Source organism: Salmo trutta, chromosome 16 (genome assembly GCF_901001165.1).
Source record: "Salmo trutta chromosome 16, fSalTru1.1, whole genome shotgun sequence".
Classification (NCBI taxonomy): domain Eukaryota; kingdom Metazoa; phylum Chordata; class Actinopteri; order Salmoniformes; family Salmonidae; genus Salmo; species Salmo trutta.
The window spans coordinates 42,464,975-42,488,284 of NC_042972.1; the positions used below are offsets into that span (position 1 = coordinate 42,464,975).

Here is a 23,310-nt window from a genome sequence, read left to right on the forward strand (position 1 = left end):
GCTGGTGGCATTGTCATGCTGGAGGGTCATGTCAGGACGAGCCTGCAGGAAGGGTACCACATGAGGCAGGAGGATGTCTTCCCTGTAGCGCACAGTGTTGAGATTGCCTGCAATGACAACAAGCTCAGTCTGATGATGCTGTGACACACCACCCCAGACCATGACGGACCCTCCACCTCCAAATTGATCCCGCTCCAGAGTATAGGCCTCGGTGTAATGCTCATTCCTTCGACGATAAACGCGAATCCAACCATCACCCCTGGTGAGACAAAACCGCACAGAACAAGCACTTTTTGCCAGTCCTGTCTGCTCCAGCGACAATAGATTGCAATCTATTGCCCTGGCTACATCTGCAGTCTTCATGCCTCCTTGCAGCATGCCTAAGGCACGATCACGCAGATGAGCAGGGACCCTAGGCATCTTTCTTTTGGTGTTTTTCCAGTCAGTAGAAAGGCCTCTTTAGTATCCTAAGTTTTCACAACTGTGACCTTAATTGCCTACCGTCTGTAAGCTGTTAGTGTCTTAACGACCGTTCCACAGGTGCATATTCATTAATTGTTTATGGTTCATTGAACAAGCATGGGAAACAGGGTTTAAACCCTTTACAATGAAGATCTGTGAAGTTATTTGGATTTTTACAAATTATCTTTAAGAGACTGTCTTTTTGTGCTGTGTTTATTTACATTGAGGCAGAAGCAACATGAATGAGTTCTCTATACTTTTAACAAAGTAGTCTAAACCAATGCGTTTGCTTTTCCTAGCCCATTTGAGACCACATTATTGAACCGCAAAGACAAGGAAAAACATACTTCACATTTATATAATAGCAAAAATGTGATTTTATTAGACACTTCAATGTTTAAGCTTTGACAATGGAACAATGGTTTCAGACAGTTTATTTCAATAAATTACTGCACATCACCCCTGCATCCATTCAGGCGTTGACATAGTGGGCCGACATTCTACTGACAACTTCTGACTGACCATCTAGAATTCCTGCTCTCTGAAGAATATTCTCATAAGTCAAACAATTTGACCCATTTTTGATAAAGTAAATAGCAAAACAAGTGCTTACAGACAATTAGCCTATAAAATGGCTAAACATATGCATACATTAGAAAATGTAATTCTGTTTAAACTGACATTCACAGTATCTGGTTTTGTCAGCCCAGTTTACCCAGGCCTGTAGACAGGGGGCATTTCTCCTAAGGTTGGAAGGGGTACATTTCACAAGTTTCCCAACAGTAAGCTGTTGATAGAATGAAGAGGTGTTCAGTTTGTACCAGTCAATAATTCCTCAATAATAAAACATGTTTTTGTACCATTATCATAATGATGATGATTATTATTATCAGTATTATTATATGTGGTGACAAAGGCTAAATACTGGCCATTTCCTGTGTGCGCACACACACACACACACACACACAACAGTGAGTCATGACAGCAATCAAAACAGTATGACAACGGTCTCAAAATGCCCTCCTGGTAAGAATTCCACATTCCCTTTTACAGCGTGGCAGGTTCATGGTATAGGATAACATACTGGGATGGAGGGGGAAATAACAAATTATTCTAGGAATTGGACCACATTCATAACAAATGTGTATTCAAAAGGACCTGGACCTTTAGTTGGACAAATAAAGAATAATGAAAACAAATGGAGTTGAGGCACCGTGGAAGATCTAGTCCCTAAACCAAAAAGGCAACTGAAGTGCAGCAGCTTGTTGGTTGCAGGTGTTGGAACTAGTTCAGGGAACAGAAAACAACATTTTCAAGGAACAGAATCAGAACAAAAGTGATCTACACTGAACAGAACCGTTATTTTAAAAGCATGGGAATCGGTTAATAACGTTCTTTTATGTTCCGGCAAAAAATGCAACAAAGCAGCTATGCAAAGCCCTCACTCTGTCACTCAGAAACTTATTCCAGTGTCTGCCTGTCAGCTCGAAATCTTTACCAGTGTGTGCGTGCGTGTAGGCTACCTGCCCCTCCCCCTCCGAAGAATAGGCTACTGTAGCCTACAGAAATAACAAACCAAAATTTTGAAATTAGGGAGAGAGATTTTTAACTAGAGAAGAATGTATTAACTTTTCAATGTTAGTTAAGGATGCTATAGTTATTACGTTTCACATTGGATTTATTAACTACAAATAGGCAAGACATGTTTTTATTTGAATTCTGCACAGCTTGTTAGCTAGCTAGCTCTGGTCCAACGTAAGCCAACTCTCTGAAGTTCAAAGACATTCAATGTTCCTCCATAGAAGCCACTCTTCCGTAGGTTTAATTTTGTGGGCCTAAATCATATAAATGCATGTAATAAACAAGATGCCAAGCGCTTCAAGCCAAGCCTCCTCTGCTCTCTCTCACTACACAAAAAAAATTCAGTCGCATCTCACGCCTTACACATCTGTCTAATGAATGTAAAGAAAACTATAGCTTACCCGCTCCATAGCAAGCTACTCTATCCGCACTAATTGGTGAAGTAATTTAATGTTGGAGTAAATAAAAAATAATAAATCAGATGTTTAAAAGGGAACAGTAAGGAACGATATAAATCAGTATTTTTGGGGGTTCAAACCGGTTCAGAACTACATTTCTTGTTGGTCGGAACAGAAAAAACAAAATAAAAATAGGTTCTGTTTAGAACAAAACAAAACAAGTGGAACAAAAATGTGGTTCTAACCCCTGGTTGGTACAGTGCTTTCGGAAAGTATTCACAGCCTTTGACTTTTTTCACATTTGGTTGAGTTACAGCCTGAATTTAAAATTGATTAAAGGTTGATGTTTTGTCACTGGTCTACACACAATACCCCATAATGTTAAGTGGAAATGTGTTTTTAGACATTTTTATAAATTCATAAAAATAAAAAGTTGAAATGTCTTGAGTCAATAAGTATACAACCCCTTTGTTTTGTCAAGCCTAAATCAGTTCAGGAGTAAACATTTTCTTAACAAGTCACATAATAAGTTGCATAGACTCGTGTGTTTAATATGATTTTTGAATGACATACCTCATCTCCACATACAGATAATTGTAAGGTCCCTCAGTCAAGCAGTGAATTTCAACCACAGACTCAACCACAAAGACCAGGGAGGTTTTCCAATACCTCACAAAGAAGGGCACCCATTGGTAGATTGGTAAAAATATCCCTTTGACTACGGTTAAGTTATTAATTACACTTGGGAAGGTGCATCAGGCATCGTTCCTAACTCAGTTGACGGAGAGGAAGGAAACCCCTCTGGGATTTCACCATGATGCCAATGGCGACTTTAAAACAGAGTTTAATGGCTGTGATGGGAGAAAACTGAGGATGGATCAACATTGTACTTACTCCACAATACTAACTTAACTGACAGAGTGAAAAGAAGGAACCCTGTAAAGAATATTTAATATTCCAAAACATGCATCCTGTTTTCAGTAATACTGCAAGGAATGTGGCAAACCAATTAACTTTTTATCCTGAATACAAAGTGTTATGTTTGGGGCAAATCCAATACAATAAATTACTGAGCACCACTCTCCATATTTTCAAGCATAGTGGTGGCTGTATCATGTTATGGGTATGCTTTTAATCGTTAAGGACTGGGGAGTTTTTCAGGATAAAAAATAAATGGAATGGAGCTAGGCACAGGCATAATTTGAGAGGAAAACCTGGTTCTGTCTGATTTCCACCAAACACTGGGAGATGAATTTACCATTCAGCAGGACAATAACTTAAAACAAAAGGCCAAATTTACATTGGAGTTGTTTACTAAGAAGACAGTGAATGTTCCTGAGTGGCCGAGTTACAGTTTGAAAGAATTTTCCATAAATTTGCAAACATTTCTAATAACATGTTTTCACTTTGTCATTATGGGGTAATTGTGTGTAGATGGGTGAAAATATATTTAATCCATATTGAATTCAGGCTGTTACACAACAAACGTGGAATAAGTCAAGGGGTATGAATACTTTCTGAAGGCACTGTAGTTAGTACCTTGACAGGTGGAAGAGACTTGACATTCCATGGCTATGTCAGAAATGTGTCGCATTTCCTGACTGGGATTTCTTACATTCCTATTGGGTTACATGTACTGAGTCTGTGTTTCCAGAGGTCATTTATGATGAGTACCAAAGTGCTTAAACATCAAAAACCTAGATTCATATCCCAAACACTTCCTTTTCGTAGGTGTTACCATATCACGTACCAAAATAAATTAAAATTAAAGCTTCCTTCATAAAATACCAGTAAATATGAGTTATGGTTTAAGGCCATGACGGGCAGCATTTGCGTTTGTCAAACAACATTCAAGTGCAATAAAGTGTTCCATGGTATGACAAAGAGTGTATGATAGCTCTCACAAATCTCTGCTATACTACGAGTCCCGTTTGTGGTTTCTTTGATCATGCAATAAGGCACCGCAGTTGAAGCTGGTAAGTAGAGGCTTTTAAAAGAGAAAAAAATACCATCACTCCGTTCTTTGTCATGCACAGAATAAATTCAAATACTCTTTGTAAAAGTTATATAATATATATGAAAACTCTTATGTACAGTTAATTGTCCAATGATATATATATATATATATATATCTTTCGCTCTCTTTCACACATTACTGTAAAATATTCCCTACATTTGCATGCTTCAAATGCAAGTCACATTTGGAGCTAGGATTGGTTGACACCTCCCAGGGGAAGGTTTTAAGTATGTACAGCTGATACGCTCAAATGGGACGCCACCCACACAAGCTCTGCCTTCAAACCTCTGGATGCCACCCCCCTCCCAGCTCCCGCCATGTTAGTCCAAACAGGGGAGGGGATCAGATCTTGGCCTCTCTGTTTGAGGTAGCAGTTCCCAGTGCAAAGAACAAGTCCACTCAGGGCTAGTGAGTCTATTAGTGTCAGGGTGGGGAGGGCCTGCTAGTCGCTGGCGCTCCTGAGGGGGGTGCTGTCACTCTGGGAGGCTCTGGGAGTGTGTCCGTTGGACAGTAGAGTCTGTCTGAGCTCTGGCTCACGATCCGTGTCCAGTGTGTCGTGGCGTCTTACGGGGGCGAGTTTCACCGGCTTGTGGAAGGCCTCCTCCTGGGATGGGGAGCACAATAGAGTTGTGTGTCCCGTCCTGTTCACTGAGGAACCTGGGAGAGAACAGAGAGAGAGAAGAGAATGCCACGTCAGGCAGTCACTGCACATACACTTATCACGACATCTATCTGTACAGAGCTCAAGGCTATGGTCTATGGAATGCATCCATATTGCTACGTTTACATGATGAAGCGTAGATCGACATTCCAACCACCAAATCCTCCCAGATGGTTCCTTGCCAAAAGGTACAGGATCCCAGGACAAGACCCATCTTGCTCCTCTGTGAGTGTGGCAGTGATGGGAACTCAAGGCTGTTTGTCATTTTACTTAAGGTGGGAGGTATCCTCAGGCTGTTCAGCCTCCCAACTACAGTAGAACACACTCTCAAATATAGGCCGCAGACTATCCATCATATTCCCTTCATGGTGATTCATGGCAGGGTCACCTACACAACTAAGGGCTCTAACCACAGGTTCTCCAGCATTCCCCATCCTGTCCTCAACAGTGTGGAATAGGAAGCTCGCTCTGGGCTCCTGAGTGGCGCAGCGGTCTAAGACACTGCATCTCAGTGCTTGAGGCGTCACTACAGACACTTTAGTTCGAATCCAGGATGTATCACAACCAGCCGTGATTGGGAGTCCCATAAGGCAGCACAGAATTGGCCCAGTGTCGTCTGGGTTTGGCCGATGTAGGCCGTTATTCTAAATAAGAATTTGTTCTTAACTGACTTGCCGAGTTAAATAATGGTTAAATAAAAATACATTTAAAAAAAATACCTTTTCTGTTGTGGTGGTTTCTCTGTGATGGAAATTCAGGTGGCGAGGCATCCCTTCTGACTCCGTTGGGGGTCCCATTGCAGAGGGGTCCCGTGTCCACCCCTAGGGGTACAGGTACACTGTAGTCCATGTGGTGGGGGTGGGGGTGTTGTTGGTACTCCAGGTCTACAGGTCCCAGCCCCTGGGTGAGGTAGTCAAAGTCTGTCTTGGAGTAGCTGTTTCCATTCTCCATACACTCTGTACACACTACAGCCCCATTGTAACCTACACCGGCAAATAAAGAGAACATCATTATTAAGATGCCTACACTTTTCCACAATTCCATGAATTTAGAGTAGACGTAAAGCAAACATTCCCTGATGTTAGATAAAAAATGACTTTGAGCGGTCCAGCAGTTCAGTCATGGAGGAGAATTGGAGGTACATATGGGAACCAAGCTGAAGACTTTACCTGTGTTGTCTATGTGTCCGTTGAGCTGAGGTCCAACGCTAGCCTCCACGCGGATACACACGTCCTGGCGCTCCGAGAGGGTCCCCTGGGAGGACAGGTAGCTGGGGACGTCCGGGGGCACGATTGTCTCATCTGGGAGGGGAGGGGACAGATAACATTAGCACCAGCACAAACTACAGTCAACACCAGAAAATGGATGGTGAACAGCCATCCATAAGTATAACTATAGGAGTGCCCTCTCACTGGTGTTGGTTACGCTGCACTCCTCGCTCTTCTTGCGCGTCTGGTAGATGATGCACACCCACACCAGCGAGGTCACCACGATGCTGGTCACCACAGCGATGACGATGATGCCCATAGTGACGGTGCTGGGGCCGGCGCAGCCGGTCTGGCGGACTCTCAGCTGGCTGTGGCCGCGCTCTGTGCCCAGCGTGTTAGACATTACGCAGGTGTACCTCCCAGCGTCCTCTAGGGCGGCGCTGCCGATCACCAGCAGCTGGTTGCCGGGGGTGAAGTGGTGTCGGTCGGAGGAGCGGAGGGGCTCGTCGTTCCTCAGCCAGGTGATTTTGGGTGGGGGGCTGCCCAGGGCCTTACACTGCAGGGCTACAGTCTCCCCCACCACCACACTACGGTCCTCCAGCTTTTGGGCCAGGTGGGGCGTCTCTGCAGACGGGAGGGAAAGGTCAAAGTCTAATAATCCCACTGGCGCAGACAGGTCATTCCCAACTCTACTCATTACTTCAAACAATATTTTGACAACTGGTGATGGTCCATCACGTTTTGTTCAAGACAGTTGATACATTAATGTACACTACTGGAATAGAGCTGAACCCTGTGTTTCCCAGATAACTTCTCAGCAGCGTTACCACTGAACAGTGTGTCGTATAGGGGATTTTTGTGTAGTGACGTCGGGGACAACCGTAGCATTTTAACTAATTAGTTAACCACAAGCGTTTTGCAACTACATAGCATGTCAGTTAACCTTTCCCCTAACCCTTTTCCTAACCTTAACCAAAGTAGGTTAACTATGTAAAATATCCTACCCGCTACGTCAATTCTCACAAATGCTAATGACGCAAAACAAGCAGTTCGGGGCTGTCAATGACAGTGGGCATATGGTGCACATAATCCTAATGAGCGTTTTGTGGAGGCGCGACCAAAATTGAAAGACAAACGCAACACTCTTTGGTCAATCACCTATCGATTATCACATTGGAATCAATTGGGCGAAGTTGCATGTCCTGTTAAAACTAACACAACTCAAAAACCACACGTAACCTGGGAATAATGTGTAATTCACTGGTTAGAGGACATTTTGTTGAAAACAGTTAGCTACATTTTGAAGTGTTGCATTTTGATTCAAGTGTGTCACCAACGCAGTAAGTGTAAAGCAACACTTTTCTTGTGAATCACTTCCATCAATTTCACGCTGAAATCAATAGAACAGGGGAAAATGTTTTGGTGTAGCGCTGTTTAAACTAACACTATTCAAAGGCCACAGGGAAACTTGGAATAACCTGGTTGGTTAGATGAGAATTTGTAGAAGGCGTCTATTTATACTTTGAATGGGGATGTTGATTTTGGGAGGCTGCCATCACGGAAAATAAAACAAATGACCTTTTCTGTTACCGTAATTTCCGGACTATAAGCCGCAACTTTTTTCCCACGCTTTGAACGTCGCGGCTTAAACAATGACACGGCTAATATATAGATTTTTCCCGCTTTCAATTTTTTTCTTCCAAAAAAACACATTCTGTGACGTGCTCAGTTTTTTGGCGGCATGAAGCTTTCATTAGACCGATGAAATTGCCGAACGTGTTAAGGTCAAACATCTTTTTTGTTTACTGTTTAGATTACATCGAGCGCTCTCAAACTTCCCATCATTCTGATTACGGTAGTCATTTTGTCACCCTGATTCCTGGGGGTACAACAAAGTATTTGCAGCCACTCGACATCAGTGTAAATCGTGCATTTAAGGTGGCGCTCCGTGTTCAGCGGGAGGCTTGGATGACAAGTGGAGAGAAATCCTTCACTAAAATGGGCCGCATGCGAAGAGCAACTTATGGTCAAGTCTGCCAGCGGGTCCTGACATCGTGGAGCATTGTCAAAAAAATCCACTATCATCAACGGGTTTCGCAAGGCTGGACTGCTGCATGTTGAAGAGGGCTCAGCGGGGGATTTGCCTCCGGATCAAAGTGACGAGAGCGACAATGAAAACGATACAATATCGGATGAACCAATTCTGAGGCTATTCAACTCCGACTCCGAAGGAGATGACTTCAGTGGTTTCAGTGCACAGGAGAAGGAAGATGGTGACCAATGACTTTCTTGGTAGGCTACTGTTTACTGCTAATTTTTTATTTTTTGTTACAAGCCGTGTTTCGTTAAAGCCTATTTATTTTTGTTACAAGCCGTGTTTCGTTAAAGCCTATTTATTTTTATTACAAGTCGTGCTACGTTAAAGCCTATTTATTTTTGTTACAAGCCATGCTTCGTTAAAGCCTATTTATTTTTGTTACAAGTCGTGCTTCGTTAAAGCCTATTTATTTTTGTTACAAGTCGTGCTTCGTTAAAGCCTATTTATTTTTGTTACAAGTCGTGCTTCGTTAAAGCCTATTTATTTTTGTTACAAGCCGTGTTTCGTTAAAGCCTATTTATTTTTGTTACAAGCCGTGTTTCGTTAAAGCCTGTGTAAAGTTAATTTGTTTCAATGTACCGGTAGGCACCTGCGGCTTATAGACATGTGCGGCTTATTTATGTTCAAAATAATACATATTTTTTTTAATTCAGTGGGTGCGGCTTATATTCAGGTGCGCTTAATAGTCCGGAAATTACGGTAGTTGATTTCAACGAATTACGACCCGCCATAGGATATCAACAGTGACAACGGTTGGCTGCTTTTAAGGGATCATTTGACTTTCAAATCCATGTATTTATATAGAGAGACCACCCAGATTTATGCGTTCCATTTGAGAAATGATAGCTACGTTCTAAGACCTGCAATCTTGTGTCATCGTGTTGACTATAAACTTCTATACTTTTATCACCAATCTGAGGTAAAAAGGGAGGTGTATTCCCCCCAATTAGGTCAAACCGTCAGCTTGTGTAATGTAGTAACAAATACTGTCCACATCCTGTAAATGTATATATGTGGACAGTGTGTGTGTGTGTGTGTGTGTGTGTGTGTGTGTGTGTGTGTGTGTGTGTGTGTGTGTGTGTGTGTGTGTGTATATATATATAATAAATAAACATACATATATAATACATATATAATAAACATACATACATATAATAAATAAACATACATACATACATACATACATACATACATAAAAACACACATATACAGTTGAAGTCGGAAGTTTACAAACACCTTAACCAAATACATTTAAACTCAGTTTCACAATTCCTGACGTTTAACCCAAGTAAAAAATTCCTGTTTTAGGTCAGTTAGGATCACCACTTTATTTTAAGAATGTGAAATGTCAGAATAATAGTAGAGAGAATGATTTATTTCAGCTTTTATTTCTTTCATCACATTCCCAGTGGGTCAGAAGTTTACATACACTCAATTAGTATTCGGTAGCATTGCTTTTAAATTGTTTAACTTGGGTCAAACGTGTCAGGTTGCACACCACAAGCTTCACACAATAAGTTGAGTGAATTATGGCCCATCCCTCCTGAAAGAGCAGGTGTAACTGAGTCAGGTTTGTAGGCCTCCTTGCTCGCACACACTTTTTCAGTTCTGCCCAGAAATGTTCAATAGGTTTGAGGTCAAGGCTTTGTGATGGCCACTCCAATACCTTGACTTGTTGAACTTAAGCCATTTTGCCACAACTTTGGAAGTATGCTTGGGGTCATTGTCCATTTGGAAGACCGATTTGCGACCAGGCTTTAACTTCCTGACTGATGTCTTGAGATGTTGCTTCAATATATCTACATAATTTTCCATCCTCATGATGCCATCTATTTTGTGAAGTGCACCAGTCCGTACTGCAGCAAAGCACCCCCACAACATGATGCTGCCACCCCCGTGCTTGAAGGTTGGGATGGTGTTCTTCGGCTTGCAAGCCTCCCCCTTTTTCCTCCAAACATAATGATGGTCATTATGGGCAAACAGTTCTATTTTTGTTTTATCAGACCAGAGGACATTTCTCCAAAAAGTACAATCTTTGTCCCCATGTGCAGTTGCAAACCGTAGTCTGGCATTTTTATGGCGGTTTTGGAGCAGTGGCTTCTTCCTTGCTGAGCGGCCTTTCAGGTTATGTCGATATAGGACTCATTTTACTATGGATATAGATACTTTTGTACCCGTTTCCTCCAGCATCTTCACAAGGACCTTTGCTGTTGTTCTGGGATTGATTTGCACTTTTTGCAGCAAAGTACATTCATCTTCAGGAGACAGAACGCGTCTCCTTCCTGAGCGGTATGACGGCTGTGTGGTCCCATGGTGTTTATACTTGCGTGCTATTGTTTGTACAGATGAACGTGGTACCTTCAGGTGTTTGGAAATTACTCCCAAGGATGAACCAGACTTGTGGAGGTCTACAATTTCTTCTGAGGTCTTGGCTGATTTCTTTTGATTTTCCCATGATGTCAAGCAAAGAGGCACTGAGTTTGAAGGTAGGCCTTGAAATACATCCACAGGTACACCTCCAATTGACTCAAATTTTGTCAATTAGCCTATCAGCAGCTTCTAAAGCCATGACATAATTTTCGGGAATTTTCCAAGCTGTTTAAAGGAACAGTCAACTTAGTGTATGTACACTTCTGACCCACTGGAATTGTAATACAGTGAATATTAAGTGAAATAATCTGTCTGTAAACAATTGTTGGAAAAATGACTTGTGTCATGCAAATGCATATGTCCTAACCGACTTGAAAAACAAGTTTCAATGACTCCAACCTACAGTGAGGGAAAAAAGTATTTGATCCCCTGCTAATTTTGAACGTTTGCCCACTGACAAAGAAATGAGTGACCGCACGTACATATCCCAACCAGAAACCATGGATTACAGGCAACATCCACATCGAGCTAAAAGCTAGAGCTGCCACTTTCAAGGAGTGGGAGACTAATCCGGATGCTTCTAAGAAATCCCGCTCTTCCCTCAGACGAACCATCAAAACAGGCAAAGCGTCACTAAAGGATTAAGTTGACTCCTACTACATTGGCTCTGACACTCATCAGATGTGGCAGGGCTTGAAAAATATTACGGACAACAAAGGGAAACCCAGCCGCAAGCTGCCCAGTGATACAAGCCTACCAGACGAGCTAAATGCGTTTTATTCTCACGTCGAGGCAAGCAACATTGAAGCATGCATGAGAGCACCAGCTGTTCCAGACAACTGTGTGATCACGCTCTCTGTAATTGATGTGAACAAGACCTTTAAACAGGTCAACATTCAAAGGCAGTGGGGCCAGACAGATTACCAGGAGGTGTACTCAGGGCATGCGCAGACCAACTAGCAAGTGTCTTCACTGAAATTTGCAACCTCTCCCTGACTGAGTCTATAATACCTTCATGTTTCAAGCAGACCACTATAGTCCCTGTGCCTAAATGACTACTGCCCTGTAGCACTCAGGTCTGTAGACATGAAGTGCTTTGAAAGGCTGGTCATGGCTCACATCAACATCATCATCCCGGAAACCCTAGACCCACTCCAATTTGCATACCGCCCCAACAGATCCACAGATGAAACAATCTCAATCGCACTCCACACTGCCCTCTCTCCCCTGGACAAAAGGAACACCTATGTGAGAATGCTGTTCATTGACTACAGCTCAGCGTTCAACACCATAGTGCACACAAATCTCATGACTAAGCTAATGACCCTGGGACTAAACACCTCCCTCTGCAATTGGATCCTGGACTTCCTGACGGGCCAGGTTGTAAGGGTAGCCAACAACACATTTACCACACTGATGATTCTCAACACCGGGGCCCCTCTAGGGTGTGTGCTTAATCCGCTCCTGTACTGTACTCCCTGTTCATCCACAACTGTGTGGCCAAGCATAACTCCAACACCATCATTAAGTTTGTTGACGACACAACGGTGGTAGGCCTGATCACCAACAACGATGAGACAGCCTGTAGGGAGGTCAGAGACCTGGCAGTGTGGTGCCAGGCCAACAACCTCTCCCTCAACGTGAGCAAGACAAAGGATATGATTGTGGACGACAGGAAAAGGAGGTCCGAACACGGCCCCATTCACATCGACCTGGCTGTAGTGGAGCAGGTCGAGAGTTTCAAGTTCCTTGGTGTCCACATCAACAACAAACTACCATGGTCCAAACACAAGAAATTTGTGAAGAGGACACGACAACACCTTTTTCCCCTCAGGAGACTGAAAAGATTTGGCACGGGTCCCCAGATCCTCCAAAAGTTCCACAGTTGCACCAATGAGAGCATCCTGACCGGTTGCATCACCGCCTGGTAAGGCAACTGCTCGGCATCCGACCATAAGGCGCTACAGAGGGTATTGCATACAGCCCAATACATCCCTGGGGCCAAGTTTCCTGCCATCCAGGACCTATATACTAGGCGGTGTCAGAGGATGGCCCAAAAAATTGTCAAAGACTCCAGTCATCCAAGTCATAGACTGTTCTTTCTGCTACCGCATGGCAAGCGGTACCGGGGCGCCAAGTCTAGGACCAAAAGGCTCCTTAACAGCTTCTACCCCCAAGCCATAAAACTGCTGTACAAAAAAAAAATGGCAACGCGGACTATTTGCATTGATCACCATCACCACCCCTTTACACTGCTGCTACTTGCTGTTTATTATCTATGCATAGTCACTTTAATAACACTACCTACATGTACAAATGACCTCAATTAACTTGAGTAACCTGTACCCCCCCACATTGACTCGGTACCGGAACCCCCTGTATATAGCCTCATTAGTTATTTTATTGTGTTACTTTTGATTTTATTTTTTACTTTATTTTGTAAATATTTTCTTAACTATTTCTTGAACTGCATTGTTAGTTAAGGGCTTGTAGTAAGCGTTACACGGTAAGGTCTACACCTGTTGTATCTGGTGCATGTGACAAATAAAATGTTATTTGATGTTGGGTTTATATTTTTGTTCAGTATACATTAATTAGATATCTTAATTTAGGATGGTAGTAAATAAAAATAAAAGATTCCTCACTAGTTTAACCATTTAGAGATTTAAAAAAAGGCTCCTAAGCACAATTGAACCAGGCGCTCTAGACTACAGCGTCCATAGGTCTGTGCAGCAGGCAGAACATTTGACACCCCTACTCTTAGACAGAACACTTTCCCTCTTAGCAGGAAACAAAACGATTAAGAGATCTCACTTCCCCCTCGCCCACCCTCCTTCCCCCTCTGTCCCCTCCCCACCTCTTCAGACAAGGCCTCAGCTCTGAGCTTTCCTCATACATGACTAAACATTACAGAGCCACTCCTGAGGGCTATTGCCATCTCATATCCCTGTGGGGAGGTGTTCTGCACTACTACATACAGTGGTGTAGACCAAGCCCTTACACATCCACAGTACTTGACAATATGTGATCTCAACTAGCCTTAGTCCTCACACTTCCAAAAGAAGCCCCTCCAGGAGAACTGAGGCCTCCACCCTGAGAGAAGGGTAACAAACACCCATCTGACCCCTACCCTGACCTCTGACTCAGAGGAAGGCCACAGCTGCCAGAAGCCAGTCATTCTATGACCAAGGCTGACCAGTTTACAACTGGCTTTAGACCTGTTTACAAGTGTTCCTTTTTTGTCAGAAGCAGTATCTATATTATGGTCACCTGAACCATGAATCCTCAAACATTGTAAAGGGGTGTGGGTGATATTGCCAGTAGGTGTAGGGCATGGCCAGCAGTCAAGTCTTACCCAGCACGGTGAGAGAGGCGTTGGCAGACACGGTGCCCGCTGTGTTCTTGGCGGTGCAGCTGTACACGCCCATGTCCTCCAGCTTGACGTCCGTGATGAAGAACACGTCATCGTCAGGCATCACATGCATCCGCCGCTCGCGTGCCGCCGGGAAGTCCGTGCCTCCGTCCTTTTGCCATGCGATCTCGGGGGTGGGGTGCCCCTCGGCCGCACACTCCAGCTTTGCAGTGGTGCCCGTACGGATGGTGTTGTCTCCAGGGGTCTTCACAAACGTAGGCATGACTGTGTGGGAATGGAGATGAGACACTGGGTTGGCCACAACAGAGAGAAATCTGAGGTTAACACAACAGCTACATAACAGTCCCTCCCATTTTGCAATGGAGTGTAGAGAAAGTATGGCAGTTTTTTAAAAAAAGGACATTTCCTGCAATTCTACACATTTTGTAATTACTTATGCCATGTTCATATGATATCTGTGAGATTGACTAACAAAATTAATGAGCACTGAATGTGTGCCCAGTTGGTAATGATTAGGTCTACTACAAGGTTTAGATAGCTGGCTAGAGTCCCTTACTTAGCAATCCCAACAAATATTAGCTGACATGCGCTAATTGAGTGACTAATAAGTGGAAAACTGCACTACTACATTTTGAAATTGCACCTTGTGTATTCTACTTCTCAACAGTAAATTGAGACTTTTGGGGGGGGGGGGGGGGGGGGGTTCTGGGGTGTAGTCTGTGGTCTGCATATAGAAAGAGGCGGCTCTGCTATCATTGCATAGAAGTTAAATTGGGTTGGGGAGATGGCTAGGGAGAGGGTTTCATTTGGGTGGGCAGGTCAGCCAGGAAACCAAACTCCAGACTGCCAGCAAACAATCAGTCAGCATCGGTTAGCCTAACTGACAGAGCGTGTAATATATGGGCACTGGCAGCACCACAACAAGCCTAAATCAATTTGTTTTAAATTCCACCCTGAGAAACTCACACAGAGAGATGCAGAAGGACAGAGAGAGTGAGACTTTGTTCAAGCTAAGAATTACCACTAATCTCATTCAGCCCTGTTATGGAGTTTAATTGTGCAAAATATCTACAAAATCAGCACATTACAGAGGGAACATTATCGAACCACATGCACACAAACAAACTAACTAACCAGGGCTGTCCCAGTCAACAAGAAAAAATAAAAAACTTGGTCGCCCGAGAGTCGTTCTGTTCTTTCGACAAAACGATTGGTCAAAATGTTTCAACTTATTTTTCCATATACAGTCCATTCAGAAAGTATTCAGACCCCTTGACTTGTTCCACATTTTGTTGCGTTACAGACTTATTCTAAAACTGATTAAATGTTGTTTCTCATCAATCTACACACAATACCCCATAATGACGAGGCGAAAACAGGTTTAGAATTTTTCGCAAATTTATTACAAATAAAAACAGAAATACATTATTTACTTAAGTATTCAGATCATTTGCAATGAGACTGAAATTGAGCTCAGGTGCATCCTGTTTCCATTGATCATCCTTGACATGTTTCTACAACTTGATTAGAATCCACCTGTGGAAAATTCAATTGATTGGACATGATTTGGAAAGGCACACACCTGTCTATAAGGTCCCACAGTTGACAATGCATGTCAGAGCAAAATCAGAGCAAAATCAGAGCAAAATCCAAGCCAATTTTCAAATTTTCCGTAGAGCTCCAAGACTCTTCCTAGAGCTGGCCGCCCGGCCAAACTGAGTAATCGGGGGAGGAGGACCTTGGTCAGGGAGGTGACCAAGAACCCGATGGTCACTCTGACAGAGCTCCAGAATTCCTCTGTGGAGATGGGAGAACCTTGCAGAAGGACAACCATTTCTGCAGAACTCCACCAATCAGGCCTTTATGGTAGAGTGGCAAGACGGAAGCCACTCCTCAGTAAAAGGCAAATGACAGCCTGCTTGGAGTTGCCAAAAGGCACCTAAAGACTCTGACCATGAGAAACAAGATTCTCTGGTCTGATGAAACCAAGATTGAAATCTTTGGCCTGAATACCAAGCGACACGTCTGGAGGAAACCCGGCACCATTCCTACGATGAAGCATGGTTGTGGCAGCATCATGCTGTGGGGATGTTTTTCAGCGGCAGGGACTGGGAGACTAATCAGGATCGAGGGAAAGATGAAAGGAGCAAAGTACAGAAAGATCCTTGATGAAAACCTGCTCCAGAGCGCTCATACCTCAGACTTGGGCGAAGGTTCAACAGGACAACGACCCTAAGCACGCGGCCAAAACAACGCAGGAGTGGCTTTGGGACAAGTCTCTGGATGTCCTTGAGTGGCCCAGCCAGAGCCCGAACCTGAAGTTGATCAAACATCTCTGGAGAGACCTGAAAATAGCTGTGCAGTGACGCTCCCCATCCAACCTGACAGGGCTTGAGAGGATCTGCAGAGAAGAATGGGAGAAACTCCACAAGTAAAGGTGTGCCAAGTTTGTAGCGTCATACCCAATAAAACGAGGCTGTAATCGCTGCCAAAGGTGCTTCAAGAAAGTACTGAATAAAGGGTCTGAATACTAAATGTGATCGTTTTTTATTTTTAATACATTTGCAAAAAATTCTAAAAACCTGTTTTTGCTTTTTCATTATGGGGTATTGTGTGTGGATTGATGAAGAACAAATATTATTATTTTAAGAAATTTTAGATTAAGGCTGTAACGTACCAAAATGTGGAAAAAGTCAAGTGGTCTGAATACACTGTATATATGGATGATGTATAACGCCAGGCACATTTAACAGTTAGGCGATTGATTATAGACATAATTAAATTGGGGTTTCCTCTCTCCTCAATTTTCTTAGACAATTAGGTTAAGACAAGGGCTGTTTCCTCTTCTCTGCTGCCTCCGCCACATTGTTCTCAGTCCCAATATGATGGTTAACTTTGCTATTATGCACATAGTGACAGGGAAAGGCGCCAATTCTATGGCGGCCTGATGAATATGTTACAGAACTGCGGACAGCGGCCGTATCCAACGTGGGAGAAAATGCATTTGTTATAGAGTGATATTAGATTTATTAGTGTTGCACCATTATTTTTACATAATATAACCATATACAACATCACGTCTTAGAGCAGGGGAGGGCTATTCCAGTCCTTGAGGGCCTGATTGCTGTCACAGTTTTGCCCCAGCTAACACACCTGACTCCAATAATCACCTAATCATGATCTTCAGTTTAGAATGTAAGTTGATTAATCAGCTGTGTTTGCTAGGGACGGAGAAAATGTGACACCAATCAGGCCCTTGAGGACTGGAGTTGCCCACCCCTGGGTTAGAGTGATGGACTGTCCCATCCCCGTAGCCTCCGCAATGGATTAGTCCACAGAGACAGGCGCAAATCAGACAGGTGTCTTGTGCACCATGCGGCTGCTCGTCTAAAGAAATCTTAGTCGACCAATAGCCTACCGACCAAACAAATCGACCAGTCAACTAAAAATGGGGTCAGCCTTAACAAACACCCACACATTCACAAATGCAATCTTTGATTTTACACTGCTGCTACTGGCTGTTTATTTTCTATGCATAGTAACTTTATCCTTACCTACTGTACATGTACAGATGAACTCAACCTGTACCCCCTGCATATAGCCTCATTATTGTTGTTGTATTGTGTTACATTTATTTTTTTACTTTATTTAGTAAATATTTTCTTAACTCTGTTTTCTTAAAACGGCATTGTTGGTTTAGGGCTCGTAAGTAAGCATTTCACGGTAAGGTCTATACCTGTTGTATCCGGCGCATGTGACAAATAAAAGTAGATTGTTTTATAAACCAGTCATACTGGGAGACCGTTAACCCTTCAGGGCCTGGTAGCGTACCGTTGACAGTAAGGCGGGCCTTGGTGGAGTAGGAGGAGCCAAAGTGGTTGGTGATGATGCATTGGTATCGACCCTCGTGGGCGAAGGTCACATGACGCAGGTGCAAAATGGTGGTGTACTCCATCACCCCCCCGGCCTCGTGCACCGCCCCGTGGTTAGCGCGCAGGTGGGCGAAGTTCTCCACCTCAGCATGGCGGAGCAGCTCCTGGTCTTTGCGCCAGGCAAAGGTCATAGGTGAGCTGCTGCTGCTGGCTGCCGTGCACGTGAGGCGCACGTCACTACCCAGAACCGTCACTGTGGTCTCTGGCTGCACCGTGATCTGGGGCTTCGGCAGGTCATCTACAGGAGAGAGAGAGAGAGGGCGACGGAGGGAGTGGAGAGACAGAAGGAGGACAAGAAAATGTGATAAGCATTATTCTTTGTAACCAAATGTTTTATCTCAGTGACAGAAGATATATATACAAAAGTCTAGTTTAAACACAAACACACAAATATAAAGACAAACAAGGATTAGCACATCGCAGCTCAAACAAAGACACACACTAAATCAAGACATTTGAGGAAAATCACACAAACATAAACAAATACACACATATACTGTAAACACCCTGGAATCTAAAACACAATCTGGTCTTAGCTGCTGCCTGCACTGTGTCAGACAGAAAGCAACTGTACTCCCCCCACATTTTTTTTTACATTTTAGTCATTTAGCAGACGCTCTTATCCAGAGCGACTTACAGTAGTGAATGCATACATTTCATTTCATGCATTTTTATTATTATTATTATAATATATATATATTTTTTGTACTGGCCCCCCGTGGGAATCGAACCCACAACCCTGGCGTTGCACACACCATGCTGGCGTTGCAAACACCATGCTCTACCAACTGAGCCACAGGGAAACCCCACCACACACACACACACACACTACTCACCACAGACAAATCTCTCTGGTGGAGCCTGGAAGACGCTAGTACCCTTCAGGATTTCGGGGTGGGCACAGGTAGCCTCTACGCCAGTCTGTAGCCCCCGGGTCATCAGCCACTCAGGGAACCAGTTGAGTTGACAGTCACACAGGAAACTGTCACTCTGGATGAGCCTGGGAGAGGAGGGACACTGTTAGGGCTAACGACATCTATTCACTCTTTTACAGACTAGCTTTGATCTGAACATAATTCACTTATTCCATGACTGCAACTGTAAGGTGCATGTGTATTCATCATCGCGGACTCACAGGTTCCTGAGGCTCCTCATCTTGCTGAAGGCCTCTGGCTGGATGGAGCGGATGGCGTTCTCTCCCAGGTTCCTGTTGTGACATTAAACAGAGGGCTGCCCATCAGCACTGATGGAAAGGGGACATGGGTACACACACACACACACACAGCTGTGTCACGGCCAGCCAGGGATCGATGTGCCTTTATTTATACAGGCTTTTTTTAAAACAAGGTGGAAAGATTCAGGCATCACACACCAAGGATACTCAGCTTTTCAATCACTTTTTTCCTAATGGCCAGAGCCTGTGAAGGGACTTATATAAATTCAATTTATTCTACGAAACTGACCATATGCTCAATAACTTTGTTCCCCTGCACCAGGAAAAAAGGCCAAAGTTGAAGCTGCCTCTGTAACGAGAGGGAAGCAGCTGGCCCCACAAACTGCCCGTCTTCTCCTTTTCCAAAGATGCTATTAAATTGCTAGCAGCACTCTCAGGCAGCTACTTTTGGCAGCCGATCTCGGGGTCGCGCAGTGCATTGTGGGATACTCACAGGTGCTCCAGGGCCTCCAGTCCTGAGAAGGCTTTCTTGGCCACCGACTTGATCTTGTTTCCAAACAGAGTTCTGCAATTTCCAAACATGAAGGGCGCCGATAAACGGGAGAGAACACGGGGGAGAGAGAGGGAGGGGGGTGGGCGGAGAAAAAACAGACACAGAAAGAGAAAAAGAGAGGAGGAATGGGGTAAGGGGAGGGAAGGAGAAGAGGGAGAGAAAGGCACAATTAGTGGGGCTGAATCTGATAAGAGCAGAGGATTGAGGTATTGGAAATCCGAACTGTGTGGAGATTAGGAGGGTGAGGGACTCGGCCCTGCTCTGCTTTTCAAAGACCACTTTTATCTTTATTTGAATTTAATAGCGATGACAGGGGGGGGGGGGGGGCACATGAAAAGCAGGTTGTCTCACTGAGGGACAACACAGCTTGTAGAATAATAAAAGTAGCCTTGTCATGGCCCGGTTCAAGCAAGGAACACGCAGCATGCCCCCTTCTGGGGGTCTAATCTGGCCCCGCTCTTCAAAAGACACCACTCTACCCTCCCTCTCCTCCGCTTCCGTCCCTGCAGCCTTCCTCTCCTCTCTCCACCTTCCTTCCCAGGAGAAGCGGATGGACACAGGAGGCTGGTTCAGAGTTAAGACCCCTGCATCAGAACACGTCTCCTCTACTCTCCCCCTCTATATGGACCCACCGAAAATCTACACTGTGCAATGTAAATACAAATTGTGTTTCAAAAACCATTGGGAGTGCATCTGTTTGGTTCCCATTGGGGTAGATGAGCTACGACTCAGATGCATCTTCTTAAATTCTATCAGAAAATGTCCAAACTGAACAATCTCGGTTTCCTTTTGGTAAGAGGTATTCATCAGGTGTTCTTTAGGACAGCCAGGGACCCAGGGTCCTGGGGGCCTCCAGGCAGATGACTGGTCATGGACAGGACCTGTCAACTCCCGACAGAGATGTCACACCTCTGCTCAGCCCTCGACTGACCGTCACGTCAGCCAGAGCCCTGTGGTTCTAGACCCTACACAGGGAGATGGGCTGAACAACAGGACTCTTCTCTTATTTCCAACATCATTTTGCACATCTACCATTTACATGGCCTTTCCTTCCAATCATATTCTCTTCAAGTAATCACATTTTGGAAAGAACAAATACAATACTATAATGATATCACCCCAACTCTAACATATCTACATTCAATACGTCAATATATTTTACCTCCTAAAACAAAAATGGGAAAATAGTGGTTGTTGTTAACCTAGAACAAGCTAAGAGCACAAGTTCTCCCATGTGGGGATACTCACAATCCGATTTGGGAGGGACATATAGCGTGTGGAGGACACGGATGTCCCCCCCCCTCTCTGTGTGTTTTTTTCCCAGGGTTGGTGAGTGTTGTTTTCCGGTGGGATGGAGGGATTGTGCCAGCGCTGGGCTGCGGAGGGCCGCTCCACTACACCACTGGACAAAAGGGGCGGGGAGACGGGCCAATGTGGTGTTTGATGTTGATGACCGAGCCCGCCCCCCAATTTCCCCCTCTCTCAGTCCCTAACAACAGGCAGGCAGGGCCGCGGAGCAGAGAGAGAGGAGCAGGGCTAGAGACGGAAAGACCTGCTGAGGCTCATCCCCAGCAGGCCAATAGAAAAGCCCTTTCAATAGGCTAGCACTCACACAGGGAACGGCCTTGGTTGGACACCAGCTTTTATATAGGATAGTTTAGGCCCCAGTATGTTAGGACTCTATGTTTACTGTGGTATGGTTGAGTTTCTTCATCCTTTAACTAACATTTGACATTGAGTCTAGATGCTGTGATTAAAAGGTTATACAAGAGATCCCAACAAATTGACATAGTTTAACCAACAAGTCAAGGCAGTTCAGCTCCCACCAACAGACAACCTCTGAACTTGGACACAATAGCAGTTTATAGTTTGTTAACCGAGATGAAAACCAGATTCAGGCTCGTTTCAAGTTTCAAGCCAATTGCCGATAAAATGTCAATCTGCAAGCTTAATGAAAAAGCCTAATAAAACTCAGAGCAGCTCTTAAAGTCATCTCTCAGTGCTATACTTCCAAATGACGTGTGGGGCCCAGAGGGTAGCGATAGACTGGAGCTGGTCCTGTCTGAAGCCAGGTCTGGGAGAACTCAATATAGACTATAGGGAGTGGACAGGCCTCAGAAGGGAACTATGGAATTGCAGTAGAAACCCCTTCACTCTGGACTGAAGGAGCTGTCCACAGAGCTGCATACAATCACCTACCAGTGGCAGGTCAGCCAGCTCAAAGGGACCGATTCTGGGGAGAGGGGGAAGTGGAGATGAGAGAAGGAGGGGGGGGTACTCACAGCTTGTTGAGGCTGTCCAGTCCAGAGAAGGCCCCGTTGGTGTCCTCTATTGTGCCTGAGATGTCATTATGGTCCAGCTCCCTGTAGAGAGAAAGAGAAAAGAAGGGATAAGAAAGATAGAGGAGGAGGAGGAGAGCAAAACAGGCCTGCCAGAGTTGAAGCACTGTGTAGCCTTGGCAGAGATGGGGCTGGAAGTCACGGGTTACCACTCCACCCCCCAACCCCTCTGCACCTGGTCTAAAGAGCGAGCCTCTCTCCTGCTTTGCTCGGCCAGCCAAGCACATTCTTTCCTTTGTGAGGAGGGAGGTGAAGGCACAAAACCCAACGCAGGCAAAATCATGTATAATTCATGACAGCATGGAGAGATTGGCGGGCACACATTGCCTTTGGATACAGACAGTCAGCGCCTGAGTGTGGTGGCAGGTATGGCAGTCCCAACACAGACTCAGAGCCTAATGAGTATGAAGAAAGACCTTAGCCATGCCCACGCTGAGCCAGAATGAGACTCAATAAAACAACAGCTTTCACTTTGAGTCCACCGGGAAGTTTCCAAACACATGTTGAATGCAATTAATTAGCTTTCCTGACACGCTACCTCGAACGGCTGAAGTCATCTGGGCCTAAGGAACCGTTTGAATAATAATTTAAAACAAAAAACAACAGCCGAACAAAGACATTAGTCGCCGCTCTATCGCATGCTTTGTTCCCTGTGCCGACTTTCTTTCAAACTCTGAAAATCCAGTGAGTCTGATGGTCACCCACAGCCCCTCCCAACCTCTCCACCCTTCCCTAATCCTCTTCGGTTCCTTTCCCTCCATGGCCGGACTCGGCTGCCAATTTCCTATTCTTTCTGGCTGGCTGAGCGTGAAAGGCCGGTGCCTTCTTAATGCAGGCTGTGGCCGCGGGTCCCTGAGGACTGACCCCCCGGCTGAAAGGCTCGACGTTTCTGGGCATTCACACCCACCGTGAACCTCCAGCCCCACGCCTCTACGGCCAGCAGCGCTACCCAATTAAAGCAGCCTCAGCTCCCTTACAGCCAGGGCCCTCGCCTACCCAGCGCTTCACTGATTAGATTAGACCTGCCTCAGAGAGAAAGAGAGAGAGAAGGGAGGAGAGAAAGGGAAGGAGAGCGAGGAAGAAATGGGGTGAGCATAAAGGGAATAGGAAGTAAAAAGAAGACAGCGATAAGAGAAAATAGGAT

The 23,310-nt window shown here is 44.7% G+C and overlaps 1 protein-coding gene across 1 annotated transcript in view; it reads right to left on the minus strand.

Moving 5' to 3' along the window:
* Nucleotides 1-3,731: 3,731 nt before the first annotated feature.
* LOC115150774 (leucine-rich repeats and immunoglobulin-like domains protein 1) overlaps nt 3,732-23,310 on the minus strand; it is a 51,190-nt gene continuing 31,611 nt past the window's right edge. The window contains exons 9-18 of the mRNA XM_029694440.1: nt 22,110-22,190; nt 19,768-19,839; nt 19,236-19,307; nt 18,937-19,100; nt 18,000-18,338; nt 14,151-14,432; nt 6,532-6,951; nt 6,289-6,420; nt 5,839-6,102; nt 3,732-5,115 (exon numbers count right to left, since the gene is read on the minus strand). Of these exons, the coding sequence (XP_029550300.1) occupies nt 4,901-5,115; nt 5,839-6,102; nt 6,289-6,420; nt 6,532-6,951; nt 14,151-14,432; nt 18,000-18,338; nt 18,937-19,100; nt 19,236-19,307; nt 19,768-19,839; nt 22,110-22,190 (2,041 nt within the window). The 3' untranslated portion in view covers nt 3,732-4,900. The remainder of the gene's footprint in view (nt 5,116-5,838; nt 6,103-6,288; nt 6,421-6,531; nt 6,952-14,150; nt 14,433-17,999; nt 18,339-18,936; nt 19,101-19,235; nt 19,308-19,767; nt 19,840-22,109; nt 22,191-23,310) is intronic.